This window comes from Piliocolobus tephrosceles, chromosome 8 (assembly GCF_002776525.5).
Source record: "Piliocolobus tephrosceles isolate RC106 chromosome 8, ASM277652v3, whole genome shotgun sequence".
Classification (NCBI taxonomy): Eukaryota; Metazoa; Chordata; class Mammalia; order Primates; family Cercopithecidae; genus Piliocolobus; species Piliocolobus tephrosceles.
In genome coordinates, this window is record NC_045441.1 from 118,609,217 (window position 1) to 118,626,914 (window position 17,698).

At 42.1% G+C, this 17,698-nt stretch overlaps 1 protein-coding gene and 1 pseudogene across 1 annotated transcript in view; both read left to right on the plus strand.

The window, feature by feature from the left end:
• STRIP2 (striatin interacting protein 2) overlaps positions 1-13,834 on the plus strand; it is a 56,784-nt gene extending 42,950 nt beyond the window's left edge. The window contains exons 19-21 of the mRNA XM_023223550.1: positions 7,008-7,112; positions 9,032-9,236; positions 12,700-13,834. Of these exons, the coding sequence (XP_023079318.1) occupies positions 7,008-7,112; positions 9,032-9,236; positions 12,700-12,950 (561 nt within the window). The 3' untranslated portion in view covers positions 12,951-13,834. The remainder of the gene's footprint in view (positions 1-7,007; positions 7,113-9,031; positions 9,237-12,699) is intronic.
• Positions 11,635-11,787, plus strand: LOC111550260 (annotated as a pseudogene).
• Positions 13,835-17,698: the final 3,864 nt, after the last annotated feature.

Genomic DNA, 17,698 nt, shown 5'->3' on the forward strand with positions numbered 1-17,698 from the left:
TTTTTTTTTTTTTTTTTTTTTTTTTTTTGAGACAGAGTCTCGCTCTGTTGCCAGGCTGGAGTGCAGTGGTGTGGTCTTGGCTCACTGCAACCTCCACCTCCTGGGTTCAAGCGATTCTCCTGCCTCAGCTTCCCAAGTAACTGGGATTACAGGCACTCGCCACCACACCCGGCTAATTTTTGTATTTTTAGTAGAGATGGGGTTTCACCACGTTGGCCAGGCTGGTCTTGAACTCCTGACCTTGTGATCCACCCACCTCGGCCTCCCAAAGTGCTGGGAAAATTACGAAATACGAAAATTAGCTGGGTGTGGTGGCGGGCATCTGTAATCCCAGTTACTTGGGAGGCTGAGGCAGGAAAATCACTTGAACCTGGGAGGCAGAGGTTGCAGTGAGCAGAGATCGCGCCACTGCATTCCAACCTGGGCAACAGGAGCGACACTCTGTCTCACAAAAAAAAAAAAAAAATTTGTTAGATAAACTTGTAATAGTCAAAAAAAGAAAGTTTCAAATAAAAATAGGATTTCATTTTCAGTTATGTGAACCATAATAGAGAAATGAATCAAAAGAATCATTTGTCAAGTAATAGTTATTACCATGAATTTGATATCAGTTAAGTATTAAGACCTAGCTTTTTTTTTTTTTTAGACAGAGCCTTACCCTGTCACTTAGGCTAGAGTGCAGTGGTGTGATCTTGGCTCACTGCAACCTACCCTCCGGGCTCAAGTGATCTTCCCACCTCAGCCTCCCGAGTAGCTGGGACTAGAGGCACATGTCACCACGCCTGGCTAATTTTTTATATTTTTTGTAGAAACAAAGTGTCACTATGTTGCCCAGGCTTGTTTCAAATCCCTGGTCTCAAGCAATCCTCCTGCCTTGACGTCCCAAAGTGCTGGGATTACAGGTGTGAGCCACCATGCCTGGCCAGCATACGTTTTTTTAATAGTTTCAAATAAATGCAGGGCTAACATGGCCAGGAAAGCCTGAAGCACAAAGCAGAGAAATAGACTAGGTAGTATGGAAAAGACAAACAAACCTGGCTTTGCCACTTATAACTATAAGGGATCTTGAGCAGGTTTCCTGTAGGCTATAGAAATTTCATCTATAAAGGAAGGAAAGTTGGGTCATTAGATAAGCATCCAACTTTCCTTGGACTATAAAATTCCCCTAGATTCATTATAAAATAGCCAAGTTAATATTAATAATTTTGATTTATCAGTGCAGAGCTCATTTGTCACATAGGGACTTCAGTAAGCTGTTGAGGAGGTTTGAGATATAGTATTAGATCTCACCCTTAGTAGCCCTTCTTTAAAAGGTCAAACTGATCATAGGCTGACTAGATTCAGTCAAATGCTTCCATTTAAAGAAGGAAACCTCACTGTTTTTTGTTCTTGTTTTTCCTGGGAACGATTATTTTCTTCTGGTTTGAAGTACGAATTATGGTAGGACCGAAGAATGTGCTTTTCCACCATTGAGTGTTCAAGAAGTTCGGAAAGCAGGGGATCCAACTAAATTTCCTCTGAATTGCCTTCTGTGTGCAGGATTCCAGAAGTGCAGCTAGAAGGTGAACAGTAAACAAAGAGTCTTCAAATTGACTGAGTACTGGTGATTGGGTGCTTATCATGTGACTTTGGGCAAGCCCCTTCCCCTTTCTGGGCCCCAGTTTTTGTTTCTGTGGATGACATAATTGGGACTAGAGCAACTACATTCCTTCTGGTGCTCACATTCTAACCAATATGATTTCCTCAATCCAAAAGGAAGAAATGCTCCATTCTTCCCTTAGTCATCTGAATTAATTAGCTACATAATTGGCATAGCCTAGATTTTATTTGCCTTGGCTCACTCACCTGGGTGATAGATGGATCTTTAAGAATACAGCCCTCATAGTGCCCTGTAGATACTCTGAAAGGGTGGGATGTAGTCCTTGAACTGAATCTTTAGACCTAAGGCATACTGCAAACAAATATTCGTGAGAGTAGGTTGTGAGTATGTTTTCTTTTTTAACTTTAGTTAATACAAAGGAAGTAAAGGTCTTGCTTTGGTTAATATGAAGTACCAGGAACAAGAGAATGTGACGTGTGCTGCTGTTCACAAGTGATATCTCCTCATAGAGGCTTCCATTTTAATATGCTGGGTCTTGAAGAAAAAAAAATAAGAGAAAGGTGACCTGCCTTAAATGAATATAAACATGAAGAAAAACTCTCAAGTTTGGCAAATATGAACAGGTACCTGTGGAACCGAAGACCTGTTGGGAAAAAGTTATCTGTTGGGTGGGAACAGGCACAGGCTAGAGCAGTGCTGCAGGTAGAGCCTGCTGCAAGCAAGGGAAACAGAACAAGCTAGGGTTTGGTGGCCATCCTGAGAGAGCCACTGACCAGTGTGTGTGCTTTCAGTGCCAGCTCCTGGCAACATCTGATGTGAGAAGTGGAGCTAGTTACAGTTGTCTGGGGAAGTAGTATCAGAAGGAAAAGAGAATTGGCACATGCCTATAGTTCCAGCTACTTGGGAAGCTGAAGTGGGAGGATGATGAGTTTGAGCCCAGCCCAGGCAAAATAGTAAGACCCAGCCAGGTGCAGTGGCTCACACCTGTAGTCCCAGCACTTTGGGAGGCCAAGGTGGGCAGATCACCTGAGAGTCTGGAGTTTGAGACCAGCCTGGCCAACATGGTGAAACCCTGTCTGTACTAAAAATAGAAAAATTGGCTGGGCATGGTGGCATGTGCCTGTAATCCCAGCTACTTGAGGGGCTTATGCAGGAGAATAGCTTGAACCCGGGAGACGGAGGTTGCAGTGAGCCAAGGATAGCGCCACTGCACTCCAGCCTGGGCAACAGAGTGAGACTCTGTCTCAAAAAAAAAATAGTAAGACCCTGCCTCAAAAAAAAAAAAAAAAAAAAAGAAGAAAGAAAAAAGGAGGAAGGGAGAGCAAGGCCATGGGCAGCTGAGACTATCTTCAGAGAGGGAACTTGGGTTCCTTTCCTGGAATTCTTGAGACTGAGCCCTAAGGAAAAGGCAACAGCCACAAATGGCTTACCCTTACTCAAAACTTCACTTTTTTTTTTTTGAGACGGCGTCTCACTCGGTTACCAGGCTGGAGTGCAGTAGCGCAATCTTGGTTCACTGCAACCTCTGCCTCCCGGGTTCAAGCGATTCTCCTGCCTCAGCCTCCCAAGTAGCTGGGACTATAGGTGTGCGCCACCATGTCCTACAAATTTTTGTATTTTTAGTACAGATGGGGTTTCACCATGTTGGCCGGGATGGTCTCTATCTGACCTTGTGATCCGTCTGCCTTGGCCTCTCAAAGTGCTGGAATTGCAAGTGTTAGCCACTGCACCCAGTCCAAAACTTCACTTTTAAAACTACTTGGTGGAGCACGGTGGCTCACGCCTGTAATCCCAGCACTTTGGGAGGCTGAGGCGGGTGAATCACTTAAGGCCAGGAGTTCGAGACCAGCCTGGCCAGCATGGTGAAACCCCATCTCTCCTAATACAAAAATTAGCTGGGCGTGGTGGTGCACATCTATAATCCCAACTACTCAGGAGGCTGAGGCACGAGAATCACTTGAACCAGGTGGCGGAGGTTGTAGTGAGCTGAGGTGGCGCCACTGCCCTCCAAACTGAGTGACACAGCAAGAGTCCAACTCAAAACAAAGAAAGAAAACTTTACTTGATTAATCACCAGTCCATTTCTTTTTGGGATTTAAATATGGACCCTCCCTCAGAGCATCTCTGCTAGGGAAGTTAGCAAAGTTGTTTGGATTACAGTCACACATCCCAGATGCCAAATGTTATAAGTCTAAGATTATTCATTGCAGCATTGTTTATAATAATGAAAAATTGGGGTTCAGGCATGTGGTAGCTCATGCGTGTAATCCCAGCACTTTGGGAGGCCAAGGCGGGTGGATCACTTGAGGTCAGGAGTTCAAGACCAGCTTGGCCAACATGGAGAAACTCCATCTCTACTAAAAATACAAAACTTAGCTGGGTGTGGTGGCCTATGCCTGTAATCCCAGCTACTTGGGAGGTTGAGACAGGAGAATAGCTCGAACCCAGAAAGTGGAGGTTGCAGTGAGCCGAGATTGATCCACTGTATTCCAGCCTGGGCAACAGAGCTAGACTCTGTCTCAAAAAAAAAAAAAAAAAGACCAGGCGCAATAGCTCAAGCCTGTAATCTCAATACTTTGGGAGACCAAGGCAGGCAGATCACCCTAGGTCAGGAGTTCAAGACCAGCCTGGCCAACATGGTAAAACCCCATCTCTACTAAAAATAGAAAAATTAGCTGGGCGTGGTGGCAGGCGTCTGTAGTCCCAGCTACTTGGGAGGCTGAGGCAGGAGAATTGCTTGAACCCGGGGGGCAGAGGTTGCGGTGAGCCGAGATGACACCACTGCACTCAAGCCTGGGCAACAGCGTCAGACTCTGTCTCAGAAAAGGAAAAATTGAAAGATTGGTAATAACCTAAATGCCTACTAATATAGGGCCAACTGGTTAAATAAATTATGGTACATACTTGCAATACAATATTAGGTAACCATTAAAAAGAATGAGGCAGTTCTTTTCAACTGGAGAAAGTCCACGAATATCACGGAATTATAGAATGCTCAGAGCTGAAGTGATCTTAAAGATTAGCTAGTTCAACCTCCTACAAGAAACAAGGAAAATGATTTACCTAAGATCATACAGTCAGGGATGAGGCATAATCCAGGTATTCTGGTATCTATTCCATAATGCTGCTTCTACAAGGGGATGCCTTCTCTCCCATATTATTCTTTGAGATACTGAGGAATGCAAGGCTTTTTATGCCTCTACCGTATTGAAAATCAGGATGAAGGAAGCTCACAGTAGAAATACACTTGCTTATCCCATATGTTTTGTGTTTCCCTTGTGTCTTAAAAATTTAAAACTCTGGCCGGGCGCGGTAACTCACGCCTATAATCCCAGCACTTTGAGAGGCTGTGGCAGGCGGATTACCTGAGATTGGGAGTTTGAGACCATCCCGACCAACATGGAGAAGCCCCATCTCTACCAAAAATACAAAATTAGCTAGGTGTGGTGGTGCATGCCTATAATCCCAGTTACTCAGGAGGCTGAGGCAGAAGAATCACTTGAACCCGGGAGGCAGAGTTTGCGGTGAGCCGAGATCGCCCCATTGCACTCCAGTCTGGGCAACAAAAGCAAAACTCTCTCTCAAAAAAAAAAAAAAAAATTGAAAGTCTGCCTGTCTCTCCTAACCACACAAGATATAATGTCTGTAGAACTTGGTCTATTTGGGGCAGGCCAGACTAGCTGATGCACTAGAGCAGAAAGTCCCATAAAAGTTTTCCCTAGAAGCAGACAGATGGTTCTCCTGGGACAATGTTGAACATTTACTATAGGATGGAGAATATTATTTATAAATAATATTTCTGTTCTTTGAGATGGAGTTTCTCTCTTGTTGCCCAGGCTGGAGTACAATGGCATGGTCTCAGCTCACTGCAACCTCTGCCTCCTGGGTTCAAGTGATTCTCCTGCCTCAGCCTCCCAAGTAGCTGTGATTATAGGCGCCTGCCACCATGCCCAGCTATTTTTTTTATTTTTTTAGTAGAAATGGAGTTTCACCATGTTGGCCAAGCTGGTCTCGAACTCCTGAACTCAGGTCTCGATCTGCCTGCCTCGGCCTCCCAAAGTGCTGGGATTACCTGATCTATAAATAATATTTCTGACCTATAAATAATATTTCTAAATAAGAAATTTCCCTGAAACTTTTTGGCTCTCAGTATTAGGTATTAGGAAAGCCTAATACTCTCAAAAACCTCAGATGTTCATTCTACATTAGCTATATGCCTGTGTTGCTTCAAATTAATTTGAGGGAGGAAGAGGTAATTTTCCATTCACCAGACAGCAGTTCACTTCTACATGTCGTCTACTCCTACATTCTCCTATCACACTGTGGATGTGAGGAATTTCCAAGATGTTAATTTGGCTGTCACGTGTGCTCATTGATTTATATAGCTTCTGACACCAGTATGTATTTGCAAGCCCCAAATTCACATAAGGACTCATATTTTTATTTCTGAAAAATGTTTCTATGAGTAGATACCTGCTTTTAATCTGACATCCATCTGTTGTCTCTGGTTAGGTGTTCACAAACTATCAAAAAATATATAAGAAAAATACCTGATTAGAATAAACCATCTGCCATTTTTCCTTCCATGCTGAAGAATTAAGTATCTGACTGTAATATGGTTTGATAAAGGAGGGTTGAGGTTGATTTAAAAAAAATTCAACTGGCCGGGCGCGGTGGCTCAAGCCTGTAATCCCAGCACTTTGGGAGGCCGAGACGGACGGATCACTAGGTCAGGAGATCGAGACCATCCTGGCTAACACGGTGAAACCCCGTCTCTACTAAAAATACAAAAAACACACACACACACAAAAACTAGCCGGCCGAGGTGGCGGGCGCCTGTGGTCCCAGCTACTCGGGAGGCTGAGGCAGGAGAATGGCATAAACCCAGGAGGCGGAGCTTGCAGTGAGCTGAGATCCAGCCACTGCACTCCAGCCTGGGGGACAGAGCAAGACTCTGTCTCAAAAAAAAAAAAAATTCAACTATAATAGATATCAGAGCCATCCAACATAGTTTAAAATCTACGAGAATTAGACCTAATCCTAACAATTACAAACATAGTTTATATAAGCGCAAAGTACCTGTATATAGGGGTAAAATTCTCTCATCTCTTTTCTCATCCTAGAGCAATAAGCTACACAAGAAAACTTGCTTGAATCAGGTTCCTGTGTTCATGTATCATCTTTCTAACCAACGCATGCTGTAGGTAGAGTCTTCCAGGATTGGCAGCTGAGGGGGTTTTCAAACCGTGGGCTTTGGAGACCTCAGTGTGTTAAGAAACAGGAAGGTGAGGAGGTATTATTTCATACAGGAAGGCCTCACCTAAACTGACCAACATTGACTTCCAGGCTTCTGTGGGAATTAAAGCCTTGTAGGTATTAAGATAATGATGGATGTTCCCTATTTTAGGAAGCTGGAGACAACAGCCAGTTCTGCTGGAGGAACCTCTTTTCCTGCATCAACCTCCTGAGGCTGCTCAATAAACTGACCAAATGGAAACATTCCCGGACCATGGTGAGTGTGGTTTTACATCATGGAGTTGTCCATCTGACTGAATTTTTAAAAGATCACTAGTAAATATTTGTGTGCTGCCTGGTTTGTGATCTCCATATATAGACACTGAATGCTGCATGAGATTTAACATCTCATAATTCTGGGCACTTATTCTATATTAGATGATTACTTATCAGTCCATTTCTTTTCAGGGGTCCAAATGTCAGACCCTCCCTCAGGGCAACTCTAGCAGGGAAACTAGCAGTGTTGTCTGGATTACACACATTCCCAAATGATACAAGTGCGAGGTTTATCATTGCAACATTGTTTATAATAATGAAAGCTTGGCTGGTCGCGGTGGCTCATGCTTGTAATCCCAGCACTTTGGGAGGAAGAGGCAGGCAGATAACAAGGTCAGGAGTTCGAGACCAGTTCCCTATGACCAACACAGGGAAACCCCATCTCTACTAAAAATACAAAAATTAGCCGGGAATGGTGGCAGGCACCTGTAATTCCAGCTACTCAGGAGGCTGAGGCAGGAGAATCACTTGAACCTGGGAGGCAGAGGTTGCAGTGAGCCGAGATCTCACTCAGCTCTGCACTCCAGGCTGGGCAACAGAGCGAGACTCTGTCTCAAAAAAAATAATAATAGCGAAAGCTTGGAAACAAGCTAAATGTTCATTAAGCAGGACCAACTGGTTAAATAAATGATGGTACGTCCTTATAATAGAATATTATGCAATCATTAAAAAGAATGAGCAGCCAGGCTCAGAGGTGCATGCCTGTAATCCCAGCACTTTGGGAGGCTGAGGCAGGAGGATTGCTTGAGCCCAAGAGTTTGAGACCAGCCTGGGCAACATGATAAGACCCCATCTCTATTTAAAAAAAGTAAAAGAATGAGGCAGTTCTATAGTGATACGGAATGATTTTCAAAATATATTCAATAAAAAAAAACAGGTAAAGAACAGTGTGGCAGGATATGTAGTTGGCTACCATTTGTGTTAAAAAACAGAAGTAGGCTGGGTGTGATGGCCCATGCCTGTAATCCCAGCACTGTGAAAGGATCACTTGAGGTCAGGAGTTTGAGACCAACCTGACCAACATGATGAAACGCCATCTCTACTAAAATTAGCTGGGTGTGGTGGCGGGCACCTGTACTCAGGGGCGGCTGAGACAGGAGAATCGCTTGAACCCAGGAGGTGGAGGTTGCAGTGAACCGAGATTGCACCACTGCACTCCAGCCTGGGCGACAGAGTGAGACTCCATCTTCAAAACAAAACAAAACAAAAAAATATAAGTAATGTATGCATACATAGAAGTATCTCCAGAAAATAAACAAAAAACTGTGACAGTGGAATTTATATGTGTGGCTGACAAAATTTTCTTTTCATTTTATACCATATGCTTTGAATATTGAAAACTTTGAATAATAAAATATGAATGGAATAGTTCTATCTATCTATCTATCTATCTATCTATCTATCTATCTATCTATCTATATATAATTTTATTTTTTTGAGACAGAGTCTCACTCTGTCACCCAGGCTGTAGTACATGATCTCAGCTCACTGCAACCTCCGCCACCTGGGTTCAAGCAATTCACGTGCCTCAGCCTCCTTGGTAGCTGGGATTACAGGCCCACGCCACCACGCCTAGCTAATTTTTGTATTTTCAGTAGAGATGGGGTTTCATCATGTTGGCCAGGGTGGTGGGTGATCCACTGGCTTCAGCCTCCCAAAGTGCTGGAATGACAGACATGAGCCACCTTGCCCAGCCTCCCTATATATTCTTGAAGATTAGATCTAGGTAGAGCCCGGACCATAGATCCCTGAAAGCTCCCCAGGGATTTCTGAGGCTAGCTAGGTTTGGTTTAATTTGTCTGTAAAGTGGAAATTCCAAGAAACGTTAGATGTTTACCCCACCCTTCTTTCAATGAACAGATGCTGGTAGTGTTTAAATCGGCACCAATCTTAAAGCGGGCCCTCAAGGTCAAACAGGCCATGCTGCAACTTTATGTCCTAAAGCTACTAAAGATACAGACCAAGTACCTGGGGCGCCAATGGAGGAAAAGCAACATGAAAACCATGTCAGCCATTTACCAGAAAGTGCGTCACCGCATGAACGATGACTGGGCTTACGGGAATGGTGAGTCTTCCCAAAGCTCTTGACTTCCTGGAGTTTCCTGGGGTTTAGACAAAACTAAATAAATATTTATCACTCCTCTTTTGGCATGAATTGTTACATATTTTAGATGAAAAAGTATGTGATTATAGGTCAGGCATTAATACACCAAACTTTAAGGTTATGCCTCAAATTCTAATATGTACCCTTGTCCTATGTAAACTACAAAAATCCATTTTATAAAACAAGTAAATTGAAAGATAATTGCCTTTCCAAAACATTCTTTTAAATGACAGCTTTCTCCAAAAGATTTTTTAAATTAAAACAACTTGTTATTATTACAAAGCAGTTAGGAAAAAAAAGATAGAAAATATAAGCAAACAAACATTTTACTATATTATTTTTTTTATTTTTATTTTTATTTTTTATTTTTTATTTTTTTTTGAGACGGAGTCTGGCTCCGTCGCCCAGGCTGGAGTGCAGTGGCCGGATCTCAGCTCACTGCAAGCTCCGCCTCCCAGGTTTACGCCATTCTCCTGCCTCAGCCTTCCGGGTAGCTGGGACTACAGGCGCCCGCCACCTTGCCCGGATAGTTTTTTTTTTTTTGTATTTTTTAGTAGTGACGGGGTTTCACCATGTTAGCCAGGATGGTCTCGATCTCCTGACCTTGTGATCCGCCTGTCTCGGCCTCCCAAAGTGCTGGGATTACAGGCTTGAGCCACCGCGCCCGGCGTATTTTTTATTTTTTGAGACGGAGTTTTGCTCTTTCACCCAGGCTGGAGTGCAGTGGCCAGATCTCAGCTCACTGCAAGCTCCGCCTCCCGGGTTTACACCATTCTCCTGCCTCAGCCTCCCGAGTAGCTGGGACTACAGGCGCCCACCACCTCGCCCGGCTAGTTTTTGTATTTTTTTTTCAGTAGAGACGGGGTTTCACGTGTTAGCCAGGATGGTCTTGATCTCCTGACCTCGTGATCTGCCCGTCTCAGCCTCCCAAAGTGCTGGGATTACAGGCTTGAGCCACCGTGCCCGGCCCTACTATATTATATTTATGCCATATTTGTACTATCCAGAAATTGCCACCATTAACATCTTATTGTATATTCCTCCAGATCTTTTTCTATACATATATATGCATATTTTATTAAAATGAAAGCAAGTTATGTATGCTATTTTGTAATTTTCTCTTTTAACATCATCTCTACCTTTTCATGTTAGTACATTTTCATTTCATCTAATGAAGTTCATATTCACAATTTTCTAGTTGTCTCAAAATGTACTTTATAGCGATTTTTCCAAGTCAGAATCCAATCCAGGACCACAGGTTACATGTGGTTGTTATATATATGTTAATTATTTTTGTTTTCTGGTTTTTTTGTTTTTTTTTTTTTTTGAGACAGAGTCTTGCTCTGTCGCCCAGACTGGAGTGCAGGGGCCAGATCTCAGCTCACTGCAAGCTCTGCCTCCCGGGTTCACGCCATTCTCCTGCCTCAGCCTCCCTAGTAGCTGGGACTACAGGCACCTGCCATCTCGCCTGGCTAGTTTTTTGTATTTTTTAGTAGAGACGGGGTTTCACCGTGTTAGCCCAGATGGTCTCGATCTCCTGACCTTGTGATCCGCCCTTCTCGGCCTCCCAAAGTGCTGGGATTATAGGCTTGAGCCACCGCGCCCGGCCTTTTTTTTTTTTTTTTTTTTTTGAGACGGAGTCCAGCTTTGTTGCCCAGGCTGGAAAGCAGTGGCATGATAATGGCTCACTGCAGCCCCGACTTCCTGGGCTCAAGTGATCTTCCCAACTGCCAAGTAGCTGGGACTACAGATGCATACCACCACCACACCCAGCTAATTTTTAAATTTTTTTTGTAGAGATGGAGTCTCTCCCTGTGTTGCCCAGGCTGGTCTTGAACTCCTGGACTCAAGGGATCCTCCTGCCCTGGCCTCCCAAAGTGCTGGGATTACAGGCGTAAGCCACCATGCTTGGCCTCTAGCAGTCTCCCCGCACCCACCATTAATGCTAACTAATTGAAGAACTAGGCCAGTTGTCCTGCAAAAGGATTTGTCTGTTTTCTTCTTTGTGGTGTTACCTACTTTATTCCTCTATCTATGGTATTACCTGTAAACTTGAAGTTAAATCTAAAGGTTTGATGAATTCAGTTTAAACCTTTTTGGCTGTAGTATGTTCTAGGTAATCTTGGGAACTGTACATTGCCTCACCTCAGAAGGCAAGATATTTGGTTGAACTACCAGAACTTGTAAGATTGATCAGAGTTTGGAAAAATTTATTCTGGAGAGCTTTTTTATTGTTTTGTATTTGACCATTATTTCCATAATTGTATTTGAGAATTTTTGGTAATGACTTGTCTTTGCTGGGTTTGTAACCTGCTTGAATTTTAAAGGATGATGTAGTAAAGAGTTCAGAGAACTCTACTTACTTACCTGGCAGGGAAAATACCATGATCATGAAGGTGGTTTTCCCAGGACAAGGCTTATCCATTTTACTCCAGATATGCTGACCCCTGCTATTCCCCCAAATGTGGGAAACTCAACTGCATAATTTGTGGTAGTGAGGGACTGTCTTTTCACTAAAAAAGGGTTTAGAGAACTAAAGGAAACATATGATAGGCACATAACAAGCCAGGATGCAACGTCTGCTATAAGACATAAAGCACAATTATCTATTAAATTCTTGTACGTTTTTAAAACATAAAAATGTTTTATCCTGCAAATGGCACATCTGTTGTTGCTGCCCTTATGAGCCCAAACTCACACTACACTTCCTTATGATAAACCCTTGCATGTAGGACATGAGAGATCTGGGAGATTTGTATCTTTAGCTCTGAAATAAGTGTCTAAGTGAATAGAAGCAAAACAGATTATCTGTTTTCTGTTTTTACCTTCATTGAAGCTGTCACCTCATCATCTTAAAATAAGCTGATATATAGATCTATCACATGCTGGAGGAGATTCCACAGAATCAGGGAAGTCTTCAGTAATTGGTCCATTCTGATTCTCCATGTTATATCCCTCTTACCCCTTCCCATTCCTTGAGAGCTGGCTATTCCATTCAGATGGCACACTCATCCCCTAGGGAAAGCTGCATAAAAGGAATTTAATTACCCTTTTGGGAAATATAATACATATAACTAGTAATACATAAAGCCAGTAAGAAAGGGAAATAATGAAAAGGAAATGCAATAGAAGAAGTCCACCTCCCTCTGGGCCCTCATTTCCTTTCTCATAGGTAACCACTATTACTACTTTCTAGGCTACCCTTCCAAAGGTAATTTCTGCATATACAAGCTTATGCATGGGAGCATATATGTATTTTTTAAACCTAAGTGTCAGCATGCTGTATACTTACTTTGTACATTGCTTTTTACAAAAAAAAAAAAAAAAAAAATTCTGAGCAGTTCCATTTTTGGAACCATGATCTGTGGTAAGAGGAGCAGTGTCTTGCATTAAATGTATTTTTCTTCCTCTCTTTCCAACACAGACATCGATGCCAGGCCATGGGACTTCCAAGCAGAAGAATGTACCTTGAGGGCCAACATTGAGGCTTTTAATAGCCGTCGGTATGACAGACCCCAGGACTCTGAATTTTCACCTGTGGATAACTGCTTGCAGAGTGTGCTGGGGCAGAGGTTGGATCTGCCTGAAGATTTCCACTATTCATATGAGCTCTGGCTCGAGAGAGAGGTGTTTTCACAGCCCATCTGTTGGGAGGAGCTGCTCCAGAATCACTGACTAAGTTCAACAAGCATCAATAGATGGAGGTCAGCTCCAATAAATGGTGCTCTGCCTACCCTGTTCATACAGGCTTTGTTACCAGTTCTAGGAGTGCTTGCCACAGGAAGATCAGCCTAAGAACATCCAGTATTGTTCAGGGCTCTTCTGGGGGCTCTTGGTCCTAGAGATGGTGCAAGGGTGGGATCCTGAATCACAACAAAATGATCAACTTGCCCTGGGGTCCGTTGGGTGCCCAGTTGGCCTAGGAAATCTTTTGGTGGATCAGTCCTAGACAAGCTCTTTGGTAGGACCTCTTCCTGCGTTAGTCTTGGCTAGAACCAGGCTAGCCTTTGCTAGCTCTAAAAGAGGAAATTTGTTACAGCATTTGACCCACGGCATTCATCACAGATAGTGGGAGGTACAAGTCATAAAATAGGGAGAAAGTTTTCTTCTTGCTCACCCTGGATTCCTAGGACTTATCAGAGATTTGGAAAAACCAACTTTGAAATTAAGTTTGCATTTTAAATTTCAAATTTGGACAGCCTCTTTCTAAAATCATTAACTCTAAGATTATTTTAGAGCACCTGCACCTTCTTTTTGAAGGATGATGATTTACTATTCCCTCAATACTGCATGTTATAGAAAAGGGTGTTGTGTAAAGTGTTTTTTTCCTCATTCTGTAAGAGATCTATATTCAATGTGAAAATTATTTCCTTGTGTACTCTGTATAGGGCATGGAATGCTCTGCCATTTTTAAAGAGCCACAACCAATATGAAATATTCAGGTCCTTTCTAAGGATGTTTCGTATTTTTCCTAAATGACTCCAGTCTTAAAATGGCTGAGCACACTACAGAAAATTATCCTTTTCATCCAATTCATTTTTTAAATGACAAGTTAACTACAGGAGGCTTTATTTATTCAGATGGTATGTCCACTTGTGCTCATGATCAATATATTTTTCTAATTGAAAAGAACAGTAAGAGCATCACAGCTTACCATTTTTCTTTTTCTCCAATATTGATTAATGATTTTTTTCCCTTTTATTGCTAGCAGTTTCAAAGTGTCATGTGGAGATTTAGCAATACTGTTTCTACCTAAAAGTATTGCACATTTCATTGAAAATATAAGAATTGATGTACCAGCCTCTTTATATTTCTCTTTTATAGCAAAATCACATACTTCTCAAGACAAACAAGGTTTTTAAAAAAGTTTCTGATTTAGTTAGGATCATATGTTTTTGTTTTTGATTTTTGTGGGTTTTTTTTGTTTTTTGTTTTGTTTTTTTTTTTGTTGAGACTGAGTTTCGCTCTTGTTGCCCAAGCTGGAGTGCAATGGCACGATCTCGGCTCACTGCAACCTCCGCCTCCTGGGTTGAAGTGATTCTCCTGCCTCAGCCTCCCAAGGAGCTGGGATTACAGGCACACACCACCATGCCTGGCTAAGTTTTTGTATTTTTAGTAGAAACAGGATTTCACCATGTTAGCCAGGCTGATCTCAAACTCCTGACCCCAGGTGATCTGTCTTCCTCAGCCTCCCAGAGTTGCTGGGATTACAGGTGTGAGCCACTGTGCCCAGCCTCTTCAAGCTTTTTTACTATAAATGTTGCCCCTCTCCCCCAACTTAGATTCTCCCCCAAAGATTCACTACTGAATCTTTTTATGATGGCACCAGGTCACTTTATGCTGGGAGATCTAGTCAAAATTTGTTTACTCTGCCCCTTGTCAACCACAGTATAATTTGGAGGACATGAATAAAATACTTGACAGTATCCAAGGGAGCAATACCAAAATCTAATAAGTAAATTTTGGATTTTACTTCTTTGTGCTTTAAAGTACCAGGATTTCTGTCTTTATGGATAGGTCTTGGAGAATGTAAGTAATGGATGAAACTTTTTTAAATAATTTGTAAGTTTTACCTAAGTAGGATAGTAGTCCTTATTGCAACCAAATAATTTACTGAGCATGACTCCTGTAAATTAATCTATGGTCAGACTAGTATGATTTTAATATGATTTGAGTAAAAAGATAATTTTCAAGGAAAGAGTAATCATCCATCCATTTCTTTTAAAGCCAGATAGTATTCAATTTATGTCAAGAACAAAGAAGTTGCCCTTTTAAAAGCATGTACATGAATGCTTTTTGAGGCACAGAAGTGTGCTAAGCTTTAACATTTTGTATTTATTTACAACTCTTCTCTAAGGAAAGGTTACTTCTCAGTGCAGATGGAGAAACTGAAGCACTAAGGATAAATGATTAGTTCTCAATCACATCATTTTTTTCACAGACTTGCTGGGACTAGCTTTCAGGTATTGACAGCCAGCTCCATATATTAAGGTAACCAGGCTGAATCTCCCAATTTAAGAATCCATGTATGTGGTTAGGAATAAATTCAAATTTAGCAATCTCCAATGGTGATTACTTTTACTACATAGAAAAACATTATTTGAATGACTTATAGAGGATTTTTATTTGTGAATATTTCAGTAAAGTTTGGGTTGATTGTTGATAACACTGTTCATCTACTGAAGCACTTTAATAAAAATAAAATGAACTGGAATTAGAAATTTGGTGTTTAAATTCTTCAACACAAGAGAACCTCAAAGTCAGATATAGAAAGGAAGGATATAGGCCAGGCGCAATGGCTCATGCCTGTAATCCCAGCACTCTGGGAGGCCAAGGCAGGTGGATCACCTGAGGTCAGGAGTTCGAGACCAGCCTGACCAATGTGGTGAAACCCTGTTCTCTACTAAAAATACAAAATTAGCCAGGCATGGTGGCGCATGCCTGTAATCCCAGCTACTGGGAGGCTGAGGCAGGAGAATTGCTTCAACCCAGGAGGCGGAGGTTGCAGTGAGCTGAGATGGCGCCACTGCACTCCAGCCTGGGCAACAAGAATGAAACTCCATCTCAAAAACAAAGAAGGATATAATAAAGTTAATATATAAAATATTATTTTACCCCCAGAGTGTTCCTGAGGATAGACTATCATAAGCAATAACTCCAGATCTTAGTGACTTTTAACAAATGTTTCTTGTTCTTGGGTCTGGGAGTCAGCCGCAGCTCTGCTCGACTCAGCTTGGCTTGCTTGGCTTGGCTGTGCTCCACAGTCATTGTCTTTTTTTTTTTTTTTTAAGATAAAGTCTCACTCTGGTGCCCAGGCTAGATTGCAGTGGTGCTGTCTCGGCTCACTGCAAGCTGTGCTTCCCAGGGTCATGCCATTCTCCTGCCTCAGCCTCCCAAGTAGCTGCGACTACAGGCGCCCGCCACCATGCCCGGCTAATTTTTTGTATTTTTTAGTAGAGACGAGGTTTCACCGTGTTAGCCAGGATAGTCTCGATCTCCTGACCTCGTGATCCACCCACCTCGGCCTCCCAAAGTGCAGAGATTACAGCACAGTCTTCTTTTTCTGGCACTAGACTGATGGAATAGCCCCTACTTGGGACATACACTTTTTATAGTGAAGAGCAGGAGCAAGGGACAAACCATACCATGCAAGCACATTCAAAGCTCTTGCTTGAATATGGTGTAAATCAAATTGTTCATATACCATTGACCAAAGCAAATCATGTGGACAAGCCTAACATGAGACTGGAGAAGCATAGTCTACCCACAGAGTGGCAAACATGGGTGGTATAATACTGTCGTAGTAGAGAAAGTGAATTGGTCATGAATATCTGCTCCTATATTACACACAACACACAGCCCCTCCGCAAGGAAGACCAAAAATCTTATCCAGTCATGTGAGACCTAAATTCTAGGATCTCATCTAGATGAAGGTGTAGATGAAGTGTTTCTTGATCCTGTGACTTGTTAACTTAAACTACAAGATATGTCTACCTAAAATGAACAACAGAGACCAACTCTCCAAAGCAGAGTTTATTTGGGAATAGCAGGGGATTGCAATCTGGGATATGCATGCTATGGCTGACCACAGGCTTATCCAAAGGGGTTGTGGCAAAGGGGAAGCTTTTAAAAACAAAAAGTCCACATAAACTGTTTTGAAACAAAGACCATTGGTTACAGGGGCTTGTTGCAGGAGTTGGCAGTAGCTCATGGGTGGAGACATTCATTGTTAGGTGAGTATCCTTGTGTAAGTGGCTTATCTAGAATACTGTGGTTTTGAGGAATTTTTTGCATAGTTCCCATCACAGGCATACTCAAATGAGGGCCCCTCCTCCATGACCTCAAGTCCATTTTGTTTGTTAGAGTTTGACATTAGTGACTCCATTTTGATAATTTCACAGTTAATGCATTGTGGTGGTCATTTCACAATGTATACGTATATCAAAACATCAAGTTGTACTCCTTAATTATATAAAATTTTTGTCACTTTGATATCCAGGCTACATGAAGTATAAACCTATGTGAAGTATAAAACTTGCCACACTGGGACTCTGGGAACATTGGTGATAAGTGTGTGTTTAGGGTGGTTTGTAGAGGCAAAGAAAGTCTTGACATTATTTCAGAAATCCTAGGTACACCAATTAACATCTGCTTTACCTACAATAATAGGTCCGGGTCAGACTTTTTGATAATAGTGTTAAGTGTCATAGAATGTTTTCTGTAGTAAAAGAATGTTTTATAAAATACAGAATTTGCTATAAACATTTGTGAAACACCCAGTAGATTCTTTAGCAGCTGGTACTATTCTGACATATGGTTAATGCTAACACATACAGTTGGCCTTCCACATCCATAGGCTCCACATCCATGGATTCAACCATTGTGGATCAAAAATATTTTTAAAAGTTGCTTGTGAGGCCAGG